The following is a 17967-nucleotide window of genomic DNA, read 5'->3' on the forward strand; positions in this document are numbered from 1 at the left end:
GTTAGCAGTTATACTATCCAGAATTCTTTCTTCCTAGAAGAACAGTTATAATTTCTTTATTCCATATCAGGCAGGTGTAATTATCAGAGAATGTGAATGGGAAAGAAGACAGCGGTATTAGATATTAAAGACACAACCATCTCTATGTTACCAGTGAGAAGGCCTGAATTCTAGCACTTGATGAGCTAGATACATTAAAAAACCTTGAAAAAAATCACTTAAGCTCCAATTCCTCACTTACAAAATAGGAATATACCAACATTCCTCATAGTAATGTTTTAGGGGAAAAGCATGGAATATATAACAGTGACTTAAATTATTCAAAAGGAAGATATTTTGTAAATAAAGAAAGTATTGAGGATTTTGGCCCTACTTCAATAAATTTGACATCGCAGAAGCAGGATAACTTCCAACAAAAAACCATACAAGTTGATAAGTAAGCCTGTCGCAGTTCCATGGATGCTGACGTGGGACTCTTGAGTCAGAGACAAAGGACTTTACCAGTTGCAGCAGGAGAAACAAGAGTATCAGTATTGTTGCACCAGTCCTCAGATCTCTCAAGGCAACGTGGAGGGCCCAGTGGAGCCTGCACACACAGTATGGTGAGTCCCAGAGGAGGATTCTATGCATAGGAAATCCGCAGCTGTAGAATAGGAAGTAAGTAAGTTGGTTTGTCTGAAAGGTGACCAGGTGCTGTGAACTGCAATGCATTACTTTCTCAGGATTACCAAGTGCATAAACATTCCAAGAAATGGCCCAGGTTTAAAAAAAAAAAAAAAAAAAGTCAAAGACTTGGGTGGAGAAGGCAATGGCAACCCACTCCAGTAAAATCCAATGGATGGAGGAACTTTGTAGGCTGAGTCCACAGGGTCGCTAGGAGTCAGACACAACTGAGCAACTTCACTTTCACTTTTCACTTTCATGCATTGGAGAAGGAAATGGCAACCCACTCCAGTGTTCTTGCCTGGAGAGTCCCTGGGACAGGAGAGCCTGGTGGGCTGCCGTCTATGGGGTCGCACAGAGTTGGACATGACTGAAGCAACTTAGCAGCAGCAGCAGCAAAGTCTTGGGATGTATACAGCAAGATGTATAGGAACATAAGAGGCTCAAGCAGGCTGTATCTCAACATATAGCACATAATAATACAAATGAATGGAATTTTAAAATAAAGTTAGATGGCTACTTAAAGAATTATGATTCTAGTTCTAAAAGGGAAAAAGGCAAGGAGAAATTTTACAATGTTATTTTCACTGCCTTTGAGAAGAGGATCATAAGATTACAATGTGAAGACTCCCGACTTTGTATTGTTTATGTTAACAGCAATTTTTAAAAACCATGACTAAAGCTCTTTAGACTTTAAAAAAATATCAAAAATTCCTGAACTAACTGCCACATCACAGAAATATCCTCAAGATAATGATTAGTTTCCATGAACTAACTGTAGGAGAACAGTCCATAGGACCACCAAGAAATTACGAGAATGAGACCAACAGTAAGGATGTGATGGAAAAGGATGGAGAAGGTGGGAGAACCTGAGAACTTACAAATTTAGCATTTTAATGGAAAAGGTCTGGAATTCAAGACTCAATCAGAGTTGAGGCCTCACAGAAACAGGAGGATTCCACATTCTGTTTTCTTCCCTTTATATTGTAAAAGTGTGGATGAGAGCCAGTCATTCCCAGCCAGGTTTTGAAGTACATCATTTGGCTGCCAGACGCCCATTATACTAATTGGATCACCAGTTTCCTCTCTATCTTGTTGACACAAGGATTCTAGAGCTACCTATTTCTTTCACAGCATTAAAATTTAAGCCTGCCACACATACAATAAACCATAAAATATTCACATAGGCCTGTACTCTGCTTTGGTATTATATCGTAACTCCAGAATGATTCTTCGATAGCCTGAATGAGTGACGAGAAGGCATGCCAATACTAAACAGGTTTCCCACGCTTAAACATTTAATTTTATACTTCTGAGGCATTTGACACATTTGTGAATTACAGTTTGATTCCAAGCATCATCTTTCTCAATAATTTTTTCTTGTTTAGAATATAGCTACAACTACTCCCAGTGGAGAAACAGAAATCAGAGTACTTCTATTAGGAGCAGAAAGACTTAATACCTTCACATTCAAAAACTACATAAAATGTCCTCATTAATATGCATATGGCTATACATGTATACTGTATATTGAACTCTAAGAGAGTCTATTAATATTATTAATTATTTATAGATAACACTGATTCATTTGGTTTTATTCTCCATTTAAAAGAAAGGGAAACTTGAATACACATTAATATCAATCTTCACTGAATGACCTGGTACTTTTTAAAAGTAATTCACCATTAAAATTTCTAAATATCCATGATTTTTTAAATGAGGCTTCATGTTAATGTTACACTATTTTTAACACTTTCCAAGACTCACATACACAATGTATCTTATATTAAGCAGGGTTCTGGGTTGCAGACAAAAGAATCTACTCTGGTTTAAAGAAAGAAAGGATTTAGTATGGGTACTAGATAGCTTATAGCAGCCGTAACCAACCTTTTTGACACTGGGGACTGATTTCATGCAGGACAATTTTTCGACGGAGTAGATGCTGTGGTGGGGGGGCAGGGCTGGTTTGGAGATGATTCAAATGTGTTACATTTATTGTGCACTTTTTTGTAATCTAATACCAACACTGATCTGACAGGAGGTACTGGTCTGTGGCCCAGAGGTTGGGGATCTCTGGATTACAGAATCTTTACAAAGGTTAGTGAAATAGCCTGTAGGCAAAACTTACAAGAATAACTTTGGTGAAAATGCCGGGCAGATCCCAGAACCATTTTATCTCTACCATAGTCAGGAAACTGGGGCCAGCCACCACACCTGAACAAAGAATCACGTGATTTTTGCCAGTTTCTGCATCAGCAAAATGGACGTCCCATGTCTAATCCTTCCCCCACACACGTTAATTGCAAAAAAAAAAAAAAAAAAAAGTGAAAGTGTTAGTCGCTCAGTTGTGTTGACTCTTTGTGACCCCATGGACTGTAGTCCACCAGGCTCCTCTGTCTGTGGACTTTTCCAGGCAAGAATACTGGAGTTGGTATCCATTCTCTTCTCCAGGGGATATTCCCAATTCAGGGATTGAACCCAAGTCTCCTACATTGCAGGTGGATTCTTTACCATCTGAGCCACCAGGGAAGCCCATTAATTGCAAACCAAATGTCATAAAGCTATATTTTTTAGAATCTAAATCATTTATTGATACTCTAAAAGAAAGTGAGGAGGGACTGGAAAAGGTAAGTTTTGGGGGTTTTTTTGTTTTGGTTAATATTCTACATTGAAATGATGAGGTTAACATTATGGGGGAAATATTAAAATGTAGAGTTTGTTTCAAAAGATTTTGGGCAACTCCAGATTGCAAATGTCAACTTCAACCTTTATCACAAAATTCAGGGTGCCTTACCTAATACATTTTGCATGTTTTTCCTCTTTCTTGACAAATAAGGAAACTGTTACAATAGTCCAGTCATTTTTAAATTGCTTTGGTATTTGCTTATAAGTTTTCATCTTCATCCTGTTTTCAATTCTAATTTCCTTCAGGTTGGTTGGAAAATTCATCATTACATGACAAAGTTTAAAGCACAAACCCCAAATTATTACATATTTCTTTTAGTCACTCTTCAATTCGTAATATGTCTTTTGTCTTTAAAGTTTTGTTATACTCTATTCACCATCTGTCCCTGCCTTTCTTAGGGGATTGCCAAGACCCAAATGGAATATTTTTGTGTCACTTACTCTTGGTAGATTGCGGTCTGGCAAAGTTGGAGCTGTACTTCATTTGGCAAACTGTGAAATGACCTATTCCTCTTTAGACATAGTTGAAGCTTTAAAAAAAAGAAGAAAGAAAATAAATAAATAAATAGCCTAGAAAGGGAATGAAGGAAAAAGATTATGATCCTCTGCAATTAGCTCAGATCCCTTCAGTGTTTCTGATAACCAAAACAAGAATAGACTTTATGTGTTCTCTAAAGTCTAATCATTTTTTAGGCGGTAGATAGTGATCATTAAAATCTTCCATATCTAGATTCATGAGAATTTGCTATGATGCTAACAGAGCAAAACTTCTATGGAAGGGAAGGAGACACTGATACAGTGAGGAGATGGTCTTCCCCTGTACTCACGAAGTGCCATGATGTTAGGGCCTCAAACTCTGTGGAGAAGTTGGTAAGGAATATTTCAGAACCTAGCTAGGCCAGCAAAACAGTTAAGAAAAAGTAAGCACCAGAAAAATAAAATCTGATAGTGTCCAGGAATCTTTTACTGGAAGACATCTGAGGTGAAAAGTTCAAGCATGCCTTTTTTTTCCCTTTTTCAAAGTATTAGGTTTTAATATGCATGAATATTGCATCTGCTTGCTATCACTGAGAAAGAACTGTCAAGTGACTACTAAATCTTTAAAATGTTTGCATTTCTAAAAGGTCTAAAAACAAAGACATGTTCATAACCCTCATATCATATACCTCATATCATACCTCATATCATATATAAAAATTAACTCAAAGAGTGGATCAATGATGTAAATATAAGACTCAAAAATATTAAACCAGAAAATATAAAGGTAAACCTTCATGACCTTGGATTTGGTAATAAATTCTTAGATATAACACACAAACAGCAACAGAAAAAAATTAATTGGACTCTATTGAAACTTAAGACTTTTTGCATCAAAGGACATTATCAAAGAAAGTGAAAAGACAACCTGTAAAATGGAAGAAAATATTTGCAAACCATATATTTGACAGAGGTTTAATATCCAGAATACATAAAGAACTCACAATTTGGTAACAAAATACAAATTGGCCAATTAAAAGTATGCAGTGGACTTGAATAGACATTTCTCCAGAGAAAGTATACAAATAGTCATAAAACGGTACATGAAAAGATGCTTAACATCCTTTGCCACTTGGGAAATGCAAACCAAATACAGAATGAGATACCGTTCACTCCTACTAACATGGCAGTAATAATTGTGGTGGGTGATTTAGTCGCTAAGTCAAGTCCAACTCTGTGAGACCCCATGACAGTAAACCGCTAGGCTCCTCTGTCCATGGGATTTTCCAGGCAGGAGTACTGGAGTGGGTTGCCATTTCCGTCTCCAGGGGACCTTCCCCACCCAGGGGTCAAACCTGGGTCTTCTGCATTGCACGTGGATTCTTGACCGACTGAGCCATACCGGGATAACAGTAGTAGTAGAAAAATAATAAGTATTGATGAGGATATGAAGAAACAAACACTTGGGCATTGCTGGTGGGAATGCAAACGGTGCAGCTGCTATGGAAAACAGTATGGCAATTACTCACAAAAGCTACAGAATTATCACACAAGCAAGCAATCCCACTCTTAGGCAACCCCTTCCTTGACTCCTAATTCCTGGCAAACACTAATTGTTTTCTTTATAATTTTGCTGTCCATGATATATAAATAGAATCACACAATGCAGTACTTTTGTGCCTGGCTTAGCAAAATTCACTTAAGATCATCCCTGTCTGGTAGGCTTCCCAGGTGGCACTAGTGGTAAAGAATCTGCCTGCCAATGTGGGAGACTCAAGAGATGCTGGTTCAATCCCTGGAAGAGGAAATGGCGACCCACTCTAGTATTTTTGCCTGGGAAATCCCATGGACAAGAGGTGCCTGGCAGGCTATAGTCCATGGAGTCCCAAAGAGCTGGACACAACTGAACAATCGACTACATACGCACACCTGCGTATGAATCAACAGTTTGCCCCTTTTTATTATTCGGGTGTATTTCACTGTATGGGTATATCAGTTTGTTTATCCATTCACCTGTTGAAGAATATTTATAAGGATGATCCTTGAATTTCTCTTTCCATTACTAAATAATTAAAATTCCATTTAATTCCTAGATGAGTACAGTGATAGATAGATAGTGAAGTTGCTCAGTCATGTCCCACTCTTTGCGACCCCACGGACTGTAGCCTATCAGGCTCCTCTGTCCACGGGATTTTCCAGGCAATAGTCCTGGAGTGGATTGCTATTTCCTTCTCCAGGGGATCTTCCCAACCCAGGGATTGAACCCTGGTCTCCCGCATTGTAGACAGACGCTTTACCGTCTGAGCCACTAGGGAAGTCAGATGAATATAGTTTTGTGTTAATATTTGTTTGAAATTTGCTGTTTACGATGTACAACTTACTATTTATAAAATCACTTAACTAAAAAACCTCATTTTCTGACCTGCTATGTAAGTTTTCTGCAAAGTCGACTTGATTAAAAATTTTGAAATTATAGGGTGTGTAAAGCCTAAGTATCAACTTCTACGTATCATGACCATATCTTCTAAACTTCTAATGTCATTTTAACCATTTTTAAGTGTACAGTTGGTGGCAACCATCACCACTGTTTCCAAATCTTTTCCATCCTCCCACATACAAACTCTGTAACTACTCTGTAACTACTAAGTAATAACTCTTCACTATCCCCTCACTACAGTCCCTGGAAAGCCCTGTTCTACTCTCTCTGGGGTTTTTTTGTTTTTTGAAGTTAAAAATGCTTCCTTTATTACATAAAGTCAGTACTGCTACTTCTAAATTCCACTGCTTATGCATCTCTAGGTTGTTCAGTGTTATGCCTATGATGTGAAGGACAGTTACTTCCAGGTGTCCTCAGCGTGGCTTCCCATGAGAGTTGTCAATCATAACTGCTCCCAGAATTACAGTTGCAAGCTACTCTAGGAGACTAAGAAGTTCTCCCAGGGCCTAGAGTAAACGTAATGTTCTTCCATACTTTATAGTACCAGAAGCAACAAAGTTCTGAAGGAGACACAATTAATTAAAGACAGCATGGAGTCACAGTCTGTCAATATACCACCCTCACTGTTTTCCTTAACAAAGTGGGTTGCACTGGGGCTCGGATCTGCTTTATGATTCACTATTACAAGACGGTGCACATTCTCCTGATTTCTAGGGTGCAAGGTCACTCTCAGAGCAGCCTCCTGACCAGACCTGGGAGTGAGCGGCCCCAGGTGTGGGAGCAGCTCTGCAAGGTCAGTGCTGGTTTTAAGCCTACACCATTTCAAGGCAGTCTCCAGCACACGTCCAGTGAATTACTAGGTTAGCATTTTAGTGCTGTAATATGTTGTGAGGAGAATTATTTTCCATTATGCAGTTTAGCTCAATGAAATAAATAAATTTGGGCCAAAATTACAACCAGATTATGACCAATTCTCTAAGCAAAAAAGAAACAAAGTAACTGCTGAGGTTAACAAAGATGTGATTGTCTTCTTGCGGCCTTCTACTGGTTTGTGAACTGCACTATTAAAAATCATGAGCTTTAACAAAAATCTTTATAACAAGCCAACACATCCCCAATTTAATTTCACACCAATAAAATTTTAGAGTTTAGATTTATTTAGGGCCATTTGCACATGTTCACAGAATAGTTCACCCCTACAAATGACAAGACAGCTCCCCTTCAGCGAGTCCCTATATTCTTTCTGCTTTACTTATATATAGCAAGAGGATAACATTAAACATGGAAGCTTTTGATTTGTGGCACCAGATGATGGTCTACACAGGACATCCTTCAAAAGCTACAATTAGGGATCCACCTAGCTTTTCAGCAATACAAGCTCGATTGAGGTCTTCTGGCCTATTTGCTTGACATTTGTTTTATGCCTTGGAACGTCTTTCTGATGGCATCCTTGGAGCTCCCATAGATCATTTTACTCTTCAGAGGAGATAGTTCTGGTACCCACAGAACTATCAACTCCTCTTTTCTGGATTCCTTTGTTTCAAAGCCTGTATCATACAGAGCATATCAACAATCTTTTTCAGGAAGCATCCCCACAAAATACTTGAAAGGATCGCTCTTGGTGACACCAACATCTCCCACCAAGATCTCCTTGCCTTCCTCCACGATGATGCACTTTTTGTCTACACTGAGACAGAAGTTGACAGCCTTCTTTCTTTTCTTGATTTCTTCTGGTGGCAAGCACTTGTGAACTTTCCTGTCATAAAAAATGCATCATACTTCATCGGCAACATGCACTCCTGAGGTTATGTTCGCCATGGCAGTCGCAAAGTGCGGAGAGGGAACCGGCTGGCTCCAGTCTACAGAGCGTCCTTCTCACAGCAGCCAGGCGAGCCTCCCGGAGGGCAGGAGAGCACCTTGGGCCCTCTCTCTGGTTTTGGTTTGCTTGTTTTGGTGTGTGGTTTTTTTTTGGTTTTTTTTTTGGCCAGTGCCATGCAGCATGTGGGATCTTGGGTTCCCTGACCAGGGATCAAATGCTTGCATTGGAAGCTCTGAGTCTTAACCACTGGACAGCCAGGGAAGTCCCTCTACTCTCTGCTTCTATGAGTTTTACTATGTTAGATACCTCATATTAGTGGCATCAAGTATTATTTGTTGTTCTGTGACTGTTCATTTCACTTAGCATAATGTCCTCAAGGTTCGTCCATACTCTTATGTGTATAAGAACTGTCATTCCTTTTGAAGGCTAAATAACATTCCATTGTAAAGATATACTACTTCTTTATCCATTCATATGTTGATGGACATTTAGATATTTCCACATCTTGGCTATTTTAAATAAGTAATTCTTCAGTGAACATAGAGTTGCTAGTATCTTTTCAAGATTCTGACTTCAATTCTTCTGGAAAAATACCAGACGTGGGACTGTTGGATCATACGGTAGTTCTATTTTTAATTTTTTGAGAAACCTCCATACTGTTTTCCATAGTGATTACACCATTTTTCGTTCTCAAAAACAATTATTTACAAGGATTCCAATTTTCCCATGTCTTTGTCAATACTTGCTGTCTTTTGATTTTTTGATAACAGCCATCCTAACAGGTATGAGGTGATATTGTGGTTTAGCTTGCATTTTCCTGACAATTAGTGACCTTAAGCATCTTTTCATATAGCTGTTGGCCACTTGTACATCTTCTTTGGAAAAATATATATCTAGTTCTTTTGTCCATCTTTTAATCTGGTTATTTGCTTTTTTGCTATGAATTGCGACAGCTTCTTACACATTTTGGATAATAAGCTCTTATCATGTAAATGGTTTGCAAAAATTATCTCTCATTCTACTGGTTACTTTTTTATTTTGTTCATTCTTTCCTTTGATGGTTCAAAACTGGGAAAGGAGTATGTCAAATCTGTATATTGTCATCTTGTTTATTTAACATATGCAGAGTACATCATGCAAAATGCCAGGCCGTATGACTCATAAGATGGAATCAAGATTGCCGGGAGAAATATCAATAACCTCAGATATACAGATGACACCACCCTAATGGCAGAAAGCAAAGAGAAACTAAAGAGTCTCTTGATGAAGGTGAAAGAGGAGAATGAAAAAGCTGAGGATCATGGTATCCGGTCCCATCACTTCATGGCAAATAGATGGGAAAAAAGTAGAAACAATGACAGACATTATTTTCTCGGGCTCCAGAATCACTGTGGACAGTGACTGCAGCCATGATATTAAAAGACGCTTACTCCTTGGAAGGAAAGCTATGACAAATCTAGAGTGCGTATTAAAAAGCAGAGATATCACTTTGCCAACAAACGTCTAGTCAAAGCTGTGGTTTTTCCAGTAGTCATGTACAGATATGAGAGCTGGACTATAAAGAAGGCTGAGTGCTGAAGAATTGATGTTTTGAATTACAGTGCTGAAGAATACTCTTGAGAGTCCTTTGGATAGCAAGGAGATCAAACCAGTCAATTCTAAAGGAAATCAGTCCTGCATAATGCATTGAAAGGACTGATGCTGAAGCTCCAATACTTTGGCCACCTGAGGCAAAGAGCTGACTCACTGGAGAAGACCCTGATATTGGGAAAGATTGAAAGCATGTGGAGAAGGGAGTGACAGAGGATGAGATGTTTGGATGGCATCACAGACTCAATGGACATAAGTCTGAGCAAACTCTGGGAGATGGTGAAGGACAGAGAACCCTGGCATGCTGCAGTCCGTGGGGATGCTAAGAGTTGCAACTGAACAATGAGGAGGAGACATGAAAACTAAAAGCGCCACTGTCTCCTGACTTGAATCCAGGAACAGAAAAAGGACAGTGGAAATACTGGGGAAATCTAAATAGTCTATAGTTTAGTTTACAATATTTGTTAAGCTAATCTTAATTCTTAGTTTTGGTCACTGTTCCATGGCTATATGAGATGTTAACATATGGGGAGACTGCATAGAGAGTATTATTGGAACCATCTGTACCATCTCTACAATTCTTCTGTAAGCCTAAAATTATCAACATAAAAAGTTAAAAAAAAATTTAGCTCCAGCAAAACACAGGGGGTATACTCAGCAATGCTGCTGCTGCTGTTGCTAAGTCGCTTCAGTTGTGTCTGACTCTGTGCGACCCCATAGACGGTAGCCCATCAGGCTCCCCCATCCCTGGGATTCTCCAGGCAAGAACACTGGAGTGGGTTGCCATTTCCTTCTCCAATGGATGAAAGTGAAAAGTGAAAGTGAAGTCGATTAGTCGTGTCCGACTCTTCGCGACCCCATGGACTACAGCCCACCAGGCTCCTCCGTCCATGGGATTTTCCAAGCAAGAGCACTGGAGTGGGGTGCCATTGCCTTCTCCAATACTCAGCAATAACGTAATTCAAATAAATGGGTCTAAATCTCAGGTAACTGAAACCCAAAATAAAAACAAGTCATCAGTATCCAGTTATTACTTTTCACCCACACAGTTTGAATGTCCAAGTTTTCCAAACTAAAATCTCACATGAGTCATGAAGAGTGAGTAAATATCTACTTTTACACCTTCAGGAACACAATTCTGTATTTAAATTTAGATTCTATGAGAAAGATAAATTTAACTTAAATCATGTTTATTTATACTACTTCTTCCAAGTTGTAAATTCACTGTTAAGGACTGTCCGTAACAAGAATTTCAGCTTGTAGTTATAGGAACTTACATGGCTATGACACGGAGTAGTGTTGAATCCTCCCAGACTAAAATGGTATAGGTGGATTCAAGGCAATGGCATAAGCACAGAAAGCACTGTCAGAAATGTCTGATGCCAAAGATAATGAGTATTTGTAATACAGCACTTTATTTTTTAGGGTACTCTGAACTGCTTTATATCTTAAAATGCCTAAAAATTAATACTTCTCTTTACTTTATAGCAGGTTTATAAAATGTTTATAAAATGTTTTAGAGGCTTAAAAACAACAAATGTAAATCCAATTTACTTATACCTCAAAAAGTATATTAAATTCTTAAGAGAAGTAGAGAAGGTCCACCTAAATTCTTATGGACAGAAATTCATGAGTATATAATGGATTGAAGTTTGTTCAAATATTAGTAAATTAACATTACAGAAAGCATTTTAATATGTTTAAATAAATTTATTTATATTCAAAATCAAGTATCTCAAACACAGACCTCAAACATAACACATAATAGTAACTCAATGATTAATATTTCTTTAATATATGAAATAAATTAAAGATTATTTCACAAGACCAAAATAAAATATGAATATTACAGCCAACTTTACTTAATCCCATTTTGTTTTCTAAAACTCCAAAATTAACATAAGGATTAGGAAAGTAGAAAAATAAGAAAAACAATTTGGCCTGGTTCTTTTATAGTGTTAACTTATATTTGCTTAAAATGATAGAAGAAAAGTGTTATTAAAAACACTGGCATAATCATATATCAGAAAAAACCTTTTTTTATCTCTTTACCTCTCTGAGATTTTCTGGGCTTCTCTGCTTAGATCGAATGGACAATGTTTTCAGCTTTTCCAAATCTTTGCTCTGTAAAACAAAGTGTACTTACATTGATCTGTCACCATGAACATAATTTCTTCTAAAAATTTGGAAAGGATTTATAGCTTGGGTAACAGAGTGTTACATTTATGTAATACTGACTTCTAACTCTGCACAGACATTTTACTGAAATAAAGAACAGATTTACTTAAAACTACTGAAGCACTAAGTGTGGGATTCACTGGTCATGTTATATTGATAGACAAATTTGATTATAACTAAGACAACAGGACCATTAAAGCAAATTGAGAGTTGTTTGTATGATGAAGTGGTATTTCTTGTTATGAGTATGAGGGACCCCATGAGTGTAGCTCATGTCAACTCAGTTGAATAGTGGTCACATGTACCAGACTCTGAAACTACACACAAGTAGTTGTTTCCTTTTTATCTACAGAATTCAGTTTCAAAATAGTGTTATTGACTGAAGGCGATCTTCTAAGATGATCCCCTGGAGAAGGGAATGGCAACCCACTCCAGTATGCTTATCTGGAGAATCCCATGGACAGAGGAGGTGCCTGGTGGGCTACAGTCCATGGGGCTGCAGAGTCAGACACAAGTGAAGTGACTGAGCACACACACCTACTATAATGTCCAATAAATAGCTGTTGTTGAAAAGGAAGTTGTTTCCTTTTTAAAAAAATACAAACAATAATAAGATCAACATTACTCCACACACAAATCTGTGCACTTATCCAATTATTCCTGTGGCATAAATTTCAAAAATTGGAATGGCAGAGACAAAGGTATGCACATTTTGAATTGTAAAGCATATTGCCAAACTGTCCTCCAAAATCCCTGTAGAAATTTACATTACCACCATCAATGGATAAAAGTGTCCATTTCTTTTATATCTTTGAGATATTGCTTATTATCACCCTTAAAAATATTTTTTTAACCAGAATGATGTCATTATCATTCATCACTTTTACAATTAGAAAAAAAAATTGAGATATTACAGGTTTTGCTATTCTTAAAACTTGTTGTTTAGTCACTAAGTCATGTCTGACTCTTTGTGACCCTGGACTGTAACACACCAGACCCCTCTGTCCATGGGATTTCCCAGGCAAGAATACTGGAGTGAGTTGCCATTTCCTTCTCTAAGGAAGCTTCCTGACCCAGGGATTGAACCCACATCTCCTACACTGGCAGATGGATTCTTTACCAATAAGCCACCAGGGCAGCCCATTCTTAAAACTAGATAGCTATTAATTAGCATGAAGTTAAGAAATACTAACCATGTTTAGAATAATTGCTCATGCTGAATAACTCATGCTCAGTTCATTGGCTGAATGGTTTTTATGTTCAAGTAAAATAGTGCCCATTCTTCTGCTCAACTCTTTTCAAGGTACCTGAAGGAGAGACAAAATAAGTTAATTGTTGTTGAGTTGCTAAGTTGTGTCTGAGTCTTTGCGACCTCCTGGCCTGTAGCCTGCCAGGTTCCTTTATCCGTGGGTATAAGTAAATAGAAAAGGGTATATAATAAGTACTTACTTGATGGAGAATAATGTAGAGATGAACTGACTGGAGTAGAACATACTTTAGTGCAAGTTAAGATGAGAGGAAAATTCTAAGGTGTGGATTCAAAAGACAGGATGAAATTGGGAACTTACTATGGAGGTGGTACATGTTGCTCTGACAAATGAAGTTGAAAGGTGCTGTCTTGCATTCTAGAATTGCATTTCCAAAAGCTTATACCCCACACTCAGCGTGTCCAAAAGAAAGCGCATATTCTATGCCTCTTTTCCAAAGAATATTCAGCTAATTGTGGATCCAGGCCATGATGCTATAGCTAGACTTGCACTCTTCAGTAAGTACATACAGTTTATACAAATGGAGATGAGCTATAAGTACTCACTGGATTTCAAAGATTTAGTATAAAACAATGTAAAATATGTCACTGTCATTTTTATATAGATTACCTACTGAAATGAGATTTTGGAGACACTGAGTTGAAAATATATTACTACAAAATAATTTCACTTGTTTGTTTCCCTCTCTCCTTTTTTAAAATGAGGTCACTGGCAATTTAAAATTAAATGTGTGACTCATATCTGTGGCTTGCATCGTATTTCTATTGGACAGCAATGATCTAGATCATTGAGATCTAGATTGCTAAGATCAAGGGCTAGATTATGAAGCTAACCATCAGTTGCTGTGCTCTAAGAATCTTCCAGCAAGGAGCAAAGAAATGAGAGGTGGAAGGAGTTAGCGGTGAACTGGGTTTGGCTTGAACTTAAAGGAATCAAAAAAGGGGATTTCCAGGCATGGAAGAAAGGCTCATAAAGCAAAGATAGAAAACTAGGTTTTAAATGCCAGATTATCTAGAACTACTGCTCTCACTGTGTTATCTCTGCTGCTTTTGCCAGAGCTTTCAGCAGTGCCTCAGAACATTCTAAACATGTCTGAGCTGGACCACGAGGTAGCACACTTGAGCCAAAGGGTTAAAATGGGAAAGTATGTCCTCTGTATCCAGCAGCAGCCAGTAAGAGAACCAAGAGGGCATGAACGTGAAGGGCAGAAATCAGTTGCCCCACCCCCCAGGAGATTCCGTTTCCAGTACCAGACTGGGAGGTCTGAGTTTGGGTGGAAATGTTTATTTGTATGTTTTTATTTAGGCTGTGCGTTTCGAGGATGGCATCACTCCCTCACAGGGCCTCCTTTAATTGTAACAAAACCCAGGGCTATCCCAAAGTTTACCTGAAACTCATCAAAATTTGCCACACACACAGAATCTTTGCCTTGATGCCAAAGTTGTCATCAGTGTCCAGCTTTGTACCCATCTTCTTTATTACATGCAGATGGCAGACTGGCTGGCCCTGGTTACGTCAACTGCCCTCATGGTCTTACCCAGTGGAAATCCCTGCATGCCTGTGCTCAGGCATGCCCAACTACTGAGCAATTGAAGCTCATGACCTCTGAGGTTTTCTTCAGCCTTATGTTACTAAAACAAAAGCAGTGGTTGCCTGGAACCAGAAAGAGCTGAAGAAACTTTGAAGAGTGATGTACATTTTCATTATTTTGATTGTGGTGAGGGTTTGTGGGCATATGCATAAAGCAACTTATCAAAATATACACTTTTACCATGTCAATTATACCCCTATAAAGCTGTTAAAAACAGTATTAACATATTTCCTTCTCATAATCAGGTTCATCAATCAAGAAATCAATGAATACTCATCTATCACCTACTCTGGCCACCTCCATCCCTGGTAGGAATAGTGTTTTTCTGGCCAAACAGCATCTAAAAGAAGCCATATTGTTATTTCCTTTATGCATATAAAATAACATTTTAGCAGCATAACTTCCTTTATATATCTCTTTATATATTAGCCAAAAGAGAAAGTCATCTGATAGAGACATGCTTAAAACTGATGGACTGTATTTCTATAGAATTCCCGCTAGGAAATTAAGAATAAAACTCTTAAAACTTCACAACCCAGTACAGGCATACTTCATTTTATTGTACATCACAGATACTGTTGGTTTGCTTTTTTTTTTTTTTTCCAAACAAATTGAAGGCTGTAGCAACCCTGCACTGAGTAAGTCTATCAGCAAAAAGATTATGACTTGCTGAAGGCTCAGATAATGGTCAGCAATTTTTAGCATTAAAGTACTTTTTAATTAAGGCATGTACATTATTTTGGACATACTGCTTCTGCACACTTAACAGACTACAGTATAGTGTAAACATAACTTCTTATGAACAGGAAAACAAAAAAAATTCATGTGAATCAGTTTATTGTGATATTTGATTTATTGCAGTGGTCTGCAACCAAACCCAAGGTATGCCTACTGCAGAGCAGAGCAGTTGTCTCAGGTTGAGACACAGAAGCACACCCTGAGACAAAGACTCTTGTATGCAATGATGGGAGGTTCTCAGGTGAAAATTATAAGGAAATGGGGCAACCAGGACAGCAAAAGGCAGGAAGCGAAGATGTGGGCCCAGCTGTAGCCCACCCCAGCCTGATCCCATCGGCAGCTGTAGACCATGAATGCACTGCAAAGCGGTTCCCCCTGGAGCAGGCAGGTGCCCTCCTAGCAATCCTTAGCTACAGAGCAGCACCAAAAGTCTTGGGGTGTAACCACTGGGGCACTTCCTGGCAAGGCAGCCTCCATCAGTGAAGGCAATTCTTGAAAGGCGGTGCAACTGTGAGCTGTTAGGAGCCTATACTCGTAGCAGCTGGAGAACTGGGGCGTTTACCCACTTGAAAAACTCTTGTTTTCATTTCCTCATCTGTAAAATGGGACTATAACAGCAGCAGCTACTTCATATACTCATCAAAACTAAATAATAATACATTAAAGCTCTCAAAAGAGCACTCGGTATTAAATAGTATATGCAATTCATTTAGAATCGCACATAGCATATGCTCAATAAATATCACACTGTTTTTGCTGCTCTTGTCTCTTCAGAGGTGGCCACACCAGGCCTCTCAATGCCCAGGTGCAAGCCAGTGCCCTACACAGCTGCACACCCAGGAGTGAGATTTTTGCCCAAGCATTACTTAAGGGCAATCTAAAGATTTCACTTCTAGGTGATGCCTAAACACATCCATTTTATCTGACATTTTCTCCAAGTTCAAAATCAAGCAAGAATAACTTTCCTCTTTCTCTTCAAAGAAGGGGAAAGGTGCAACCTCAACATCAGCTGATTTTTATTTCTCTGGGAGGTCCTCAATAGATGGTTTTCACCTAGTGTCAGCAAAACCAAACAAACACAAACCCTCCTCTCTCACCTACACTATGTGGGCCCAACTATGAAACCAGTCTTCCTCAAGCAGCAGAGAGTTCCCACAACCACACACCATACTTGGAGCATCATTTAAATCCCAGGGACCAATTCTTGCGTTCTCCAGAGGCAAACATAGAAATATTAGACTCTAGCTTTGCTTCTCCTAATTTTGGAAACCAAACTAACATCTTTTTCCTATCTGACTAAAGAAACTGGGATGGGTCAGCGGCGACTAGACAGGGTTCCCAGGAGAGAGAAGGGATTGCCAGCGAACTCGAGAAGGGGACTGGCCTCGCTGAGACGGCTGGCTCGCCTCCGGTCCGGCGCCTTTTCGGAACCAGCACACCAGGGGAAAACCCCGTGGGAGAGGCGGCCCTGGCCGCTGCAGGCACCTGGGCGGCTGTTACCTTTTCATGCACCGGTCAGTCCGTAGACGTGCTCCAGGATGTTGGCCGCCCGCGGGAGCCTTCCCCTGGCCCCAGCCGGGCGCGGCCGGGACGAATCCGAGGGGCTCGGAATCCCGGCCATGGCCACGGAAGCCTTCAGACTCACCTTCCCCGCAACCGGCGCGCTCAGCTCCCTCTAAACAGGCCGCGGGGGCGGGCTCGCCTTTGGCCCCGCCTCTCGGTCAGGTTTCCTCCTCTTGTTTTTGTTCAGTCGCCAGGTCGCTTCCAACACTTGGCGACCCCGTGCACTGTAGCCCGCCAGGCTCCTCTGTCCATGGAGATTGTCCAGGCAAGAATACTGGAGTGGGCTGCCATGCTCTCCTCAGGGATCCATCCCAGGTCTCCTGCCTTGCAGGTGGAGTCTTTACTGTCTGAACCACCAGGGAAGGCTTCACCCTTCCATAGGTGAATGTATTCATTCATCTGGAAGCTCTCCAAATGCTGCTCTTGGAGTTATGGAAGCTTCCTCAAGTGGGCACAATGAATTATTAACTCCATTTTCATCCCCTCTCTCCTCTCTGGAGAAGTAGGGAGCTGGCTTGAAAATTTCAAGCTTCTAAGTATGATGTGATTCTTTCTGGTGACCAGCCCTCATCCAGGAGCCATCTGGGAGCCCACTGATTCAATAGATTAAAAGATGCTTCTTAGTGCTCTTGTCCCTTACGAATTCACTTGGGTTTGGGGAGCACTGTGCCAAGAACCTGGGACAGAAACCAAAATATATATTTTCTATTTTCTCATACACAGACTCTAGCCTATATCATATATGATGCATCAGATAAGATCAGTTGCTCAGTCGTGTCTGACTCTTTGCCACCCCATGAGCTGCAGCATGCCAGGCCTCCCCTGTCCATCACCAACTCCCGGAGTTCACTCAGACTCACATCCATCAAGTAAGTGATGCCATCCAGCCATCTCATCCTCTGTCGTCCCCTTCTCCTCCTGCCCCCAATCCCTCCCAGCATCAGGGTCTTTTCCAATG

General features: G+C 39.7%; 1 protein-coding gene and 1 pseudogene across 8 annotated transcripts in view; both read right to left on the minus strand.

Annotated features, from left to right (window-relative positions):
- Positions 1-17169, minus strand: part of LOC109560486 (uncharacterized) — a 32149-nt gene extending 14980 nt beyond the window's left edge. For 3 of the 8 annotated variants that reach the window (XR_011567195.1, XM_019962780.2, XM_070791456.1), the window contains exons 1-5: positions 16947-17134; positions 13043-13156; positions 11724-11795; positions 3790-3878; positions 374-643 (exon numbers count right to left, since the gene is read on the minus strand). Coding sequence is in view for 3 of the 8 variants with exons in the window: in XM_019962780.2 (XP_019818339.2) it covers positions 374-643; positions 3790-3878; positions 11724-11795; positions 13043-13045 (434 nt within the window). In the remaining 5 variants the exon portion in view is untranslated. Of the gene's footprint in view, positions 1-373; positions 644-3789; positions 3879-11723; positions 11796-13042; positions 13157-16946 lie in introns of all 8 variants that reach the window. The other 5 variants (XR_011567197.1, XR_011567196.1, XM_070791455.1 and 2 more) reach the window with 4 other exon arrangements.
- LOC139183638 (destrin pseudogene) lies at positions 5956-11130 on the minus strand (annotated as a pseudogene).
- Positions 17170-17967: the final 798 nt, after the last annotated feature.

Source organism: Bos indicus, chromosome 6 (genome assembly GCF_029378745.1).
Source record: "Bos indicus isolate NIAB-ARS_2022 breed Sahiwal x Tharparkar chromosome 6, NIAB-ARS_B.indTharparkar_mat_pri_1.0, whole genome shotgun sequence".
Taxonomy (NCBI): Eukaryota; Metazoa; Chordata; class Mammalia; order Artiodactyla; family Bovidae; genus Bos; species Bos indicus.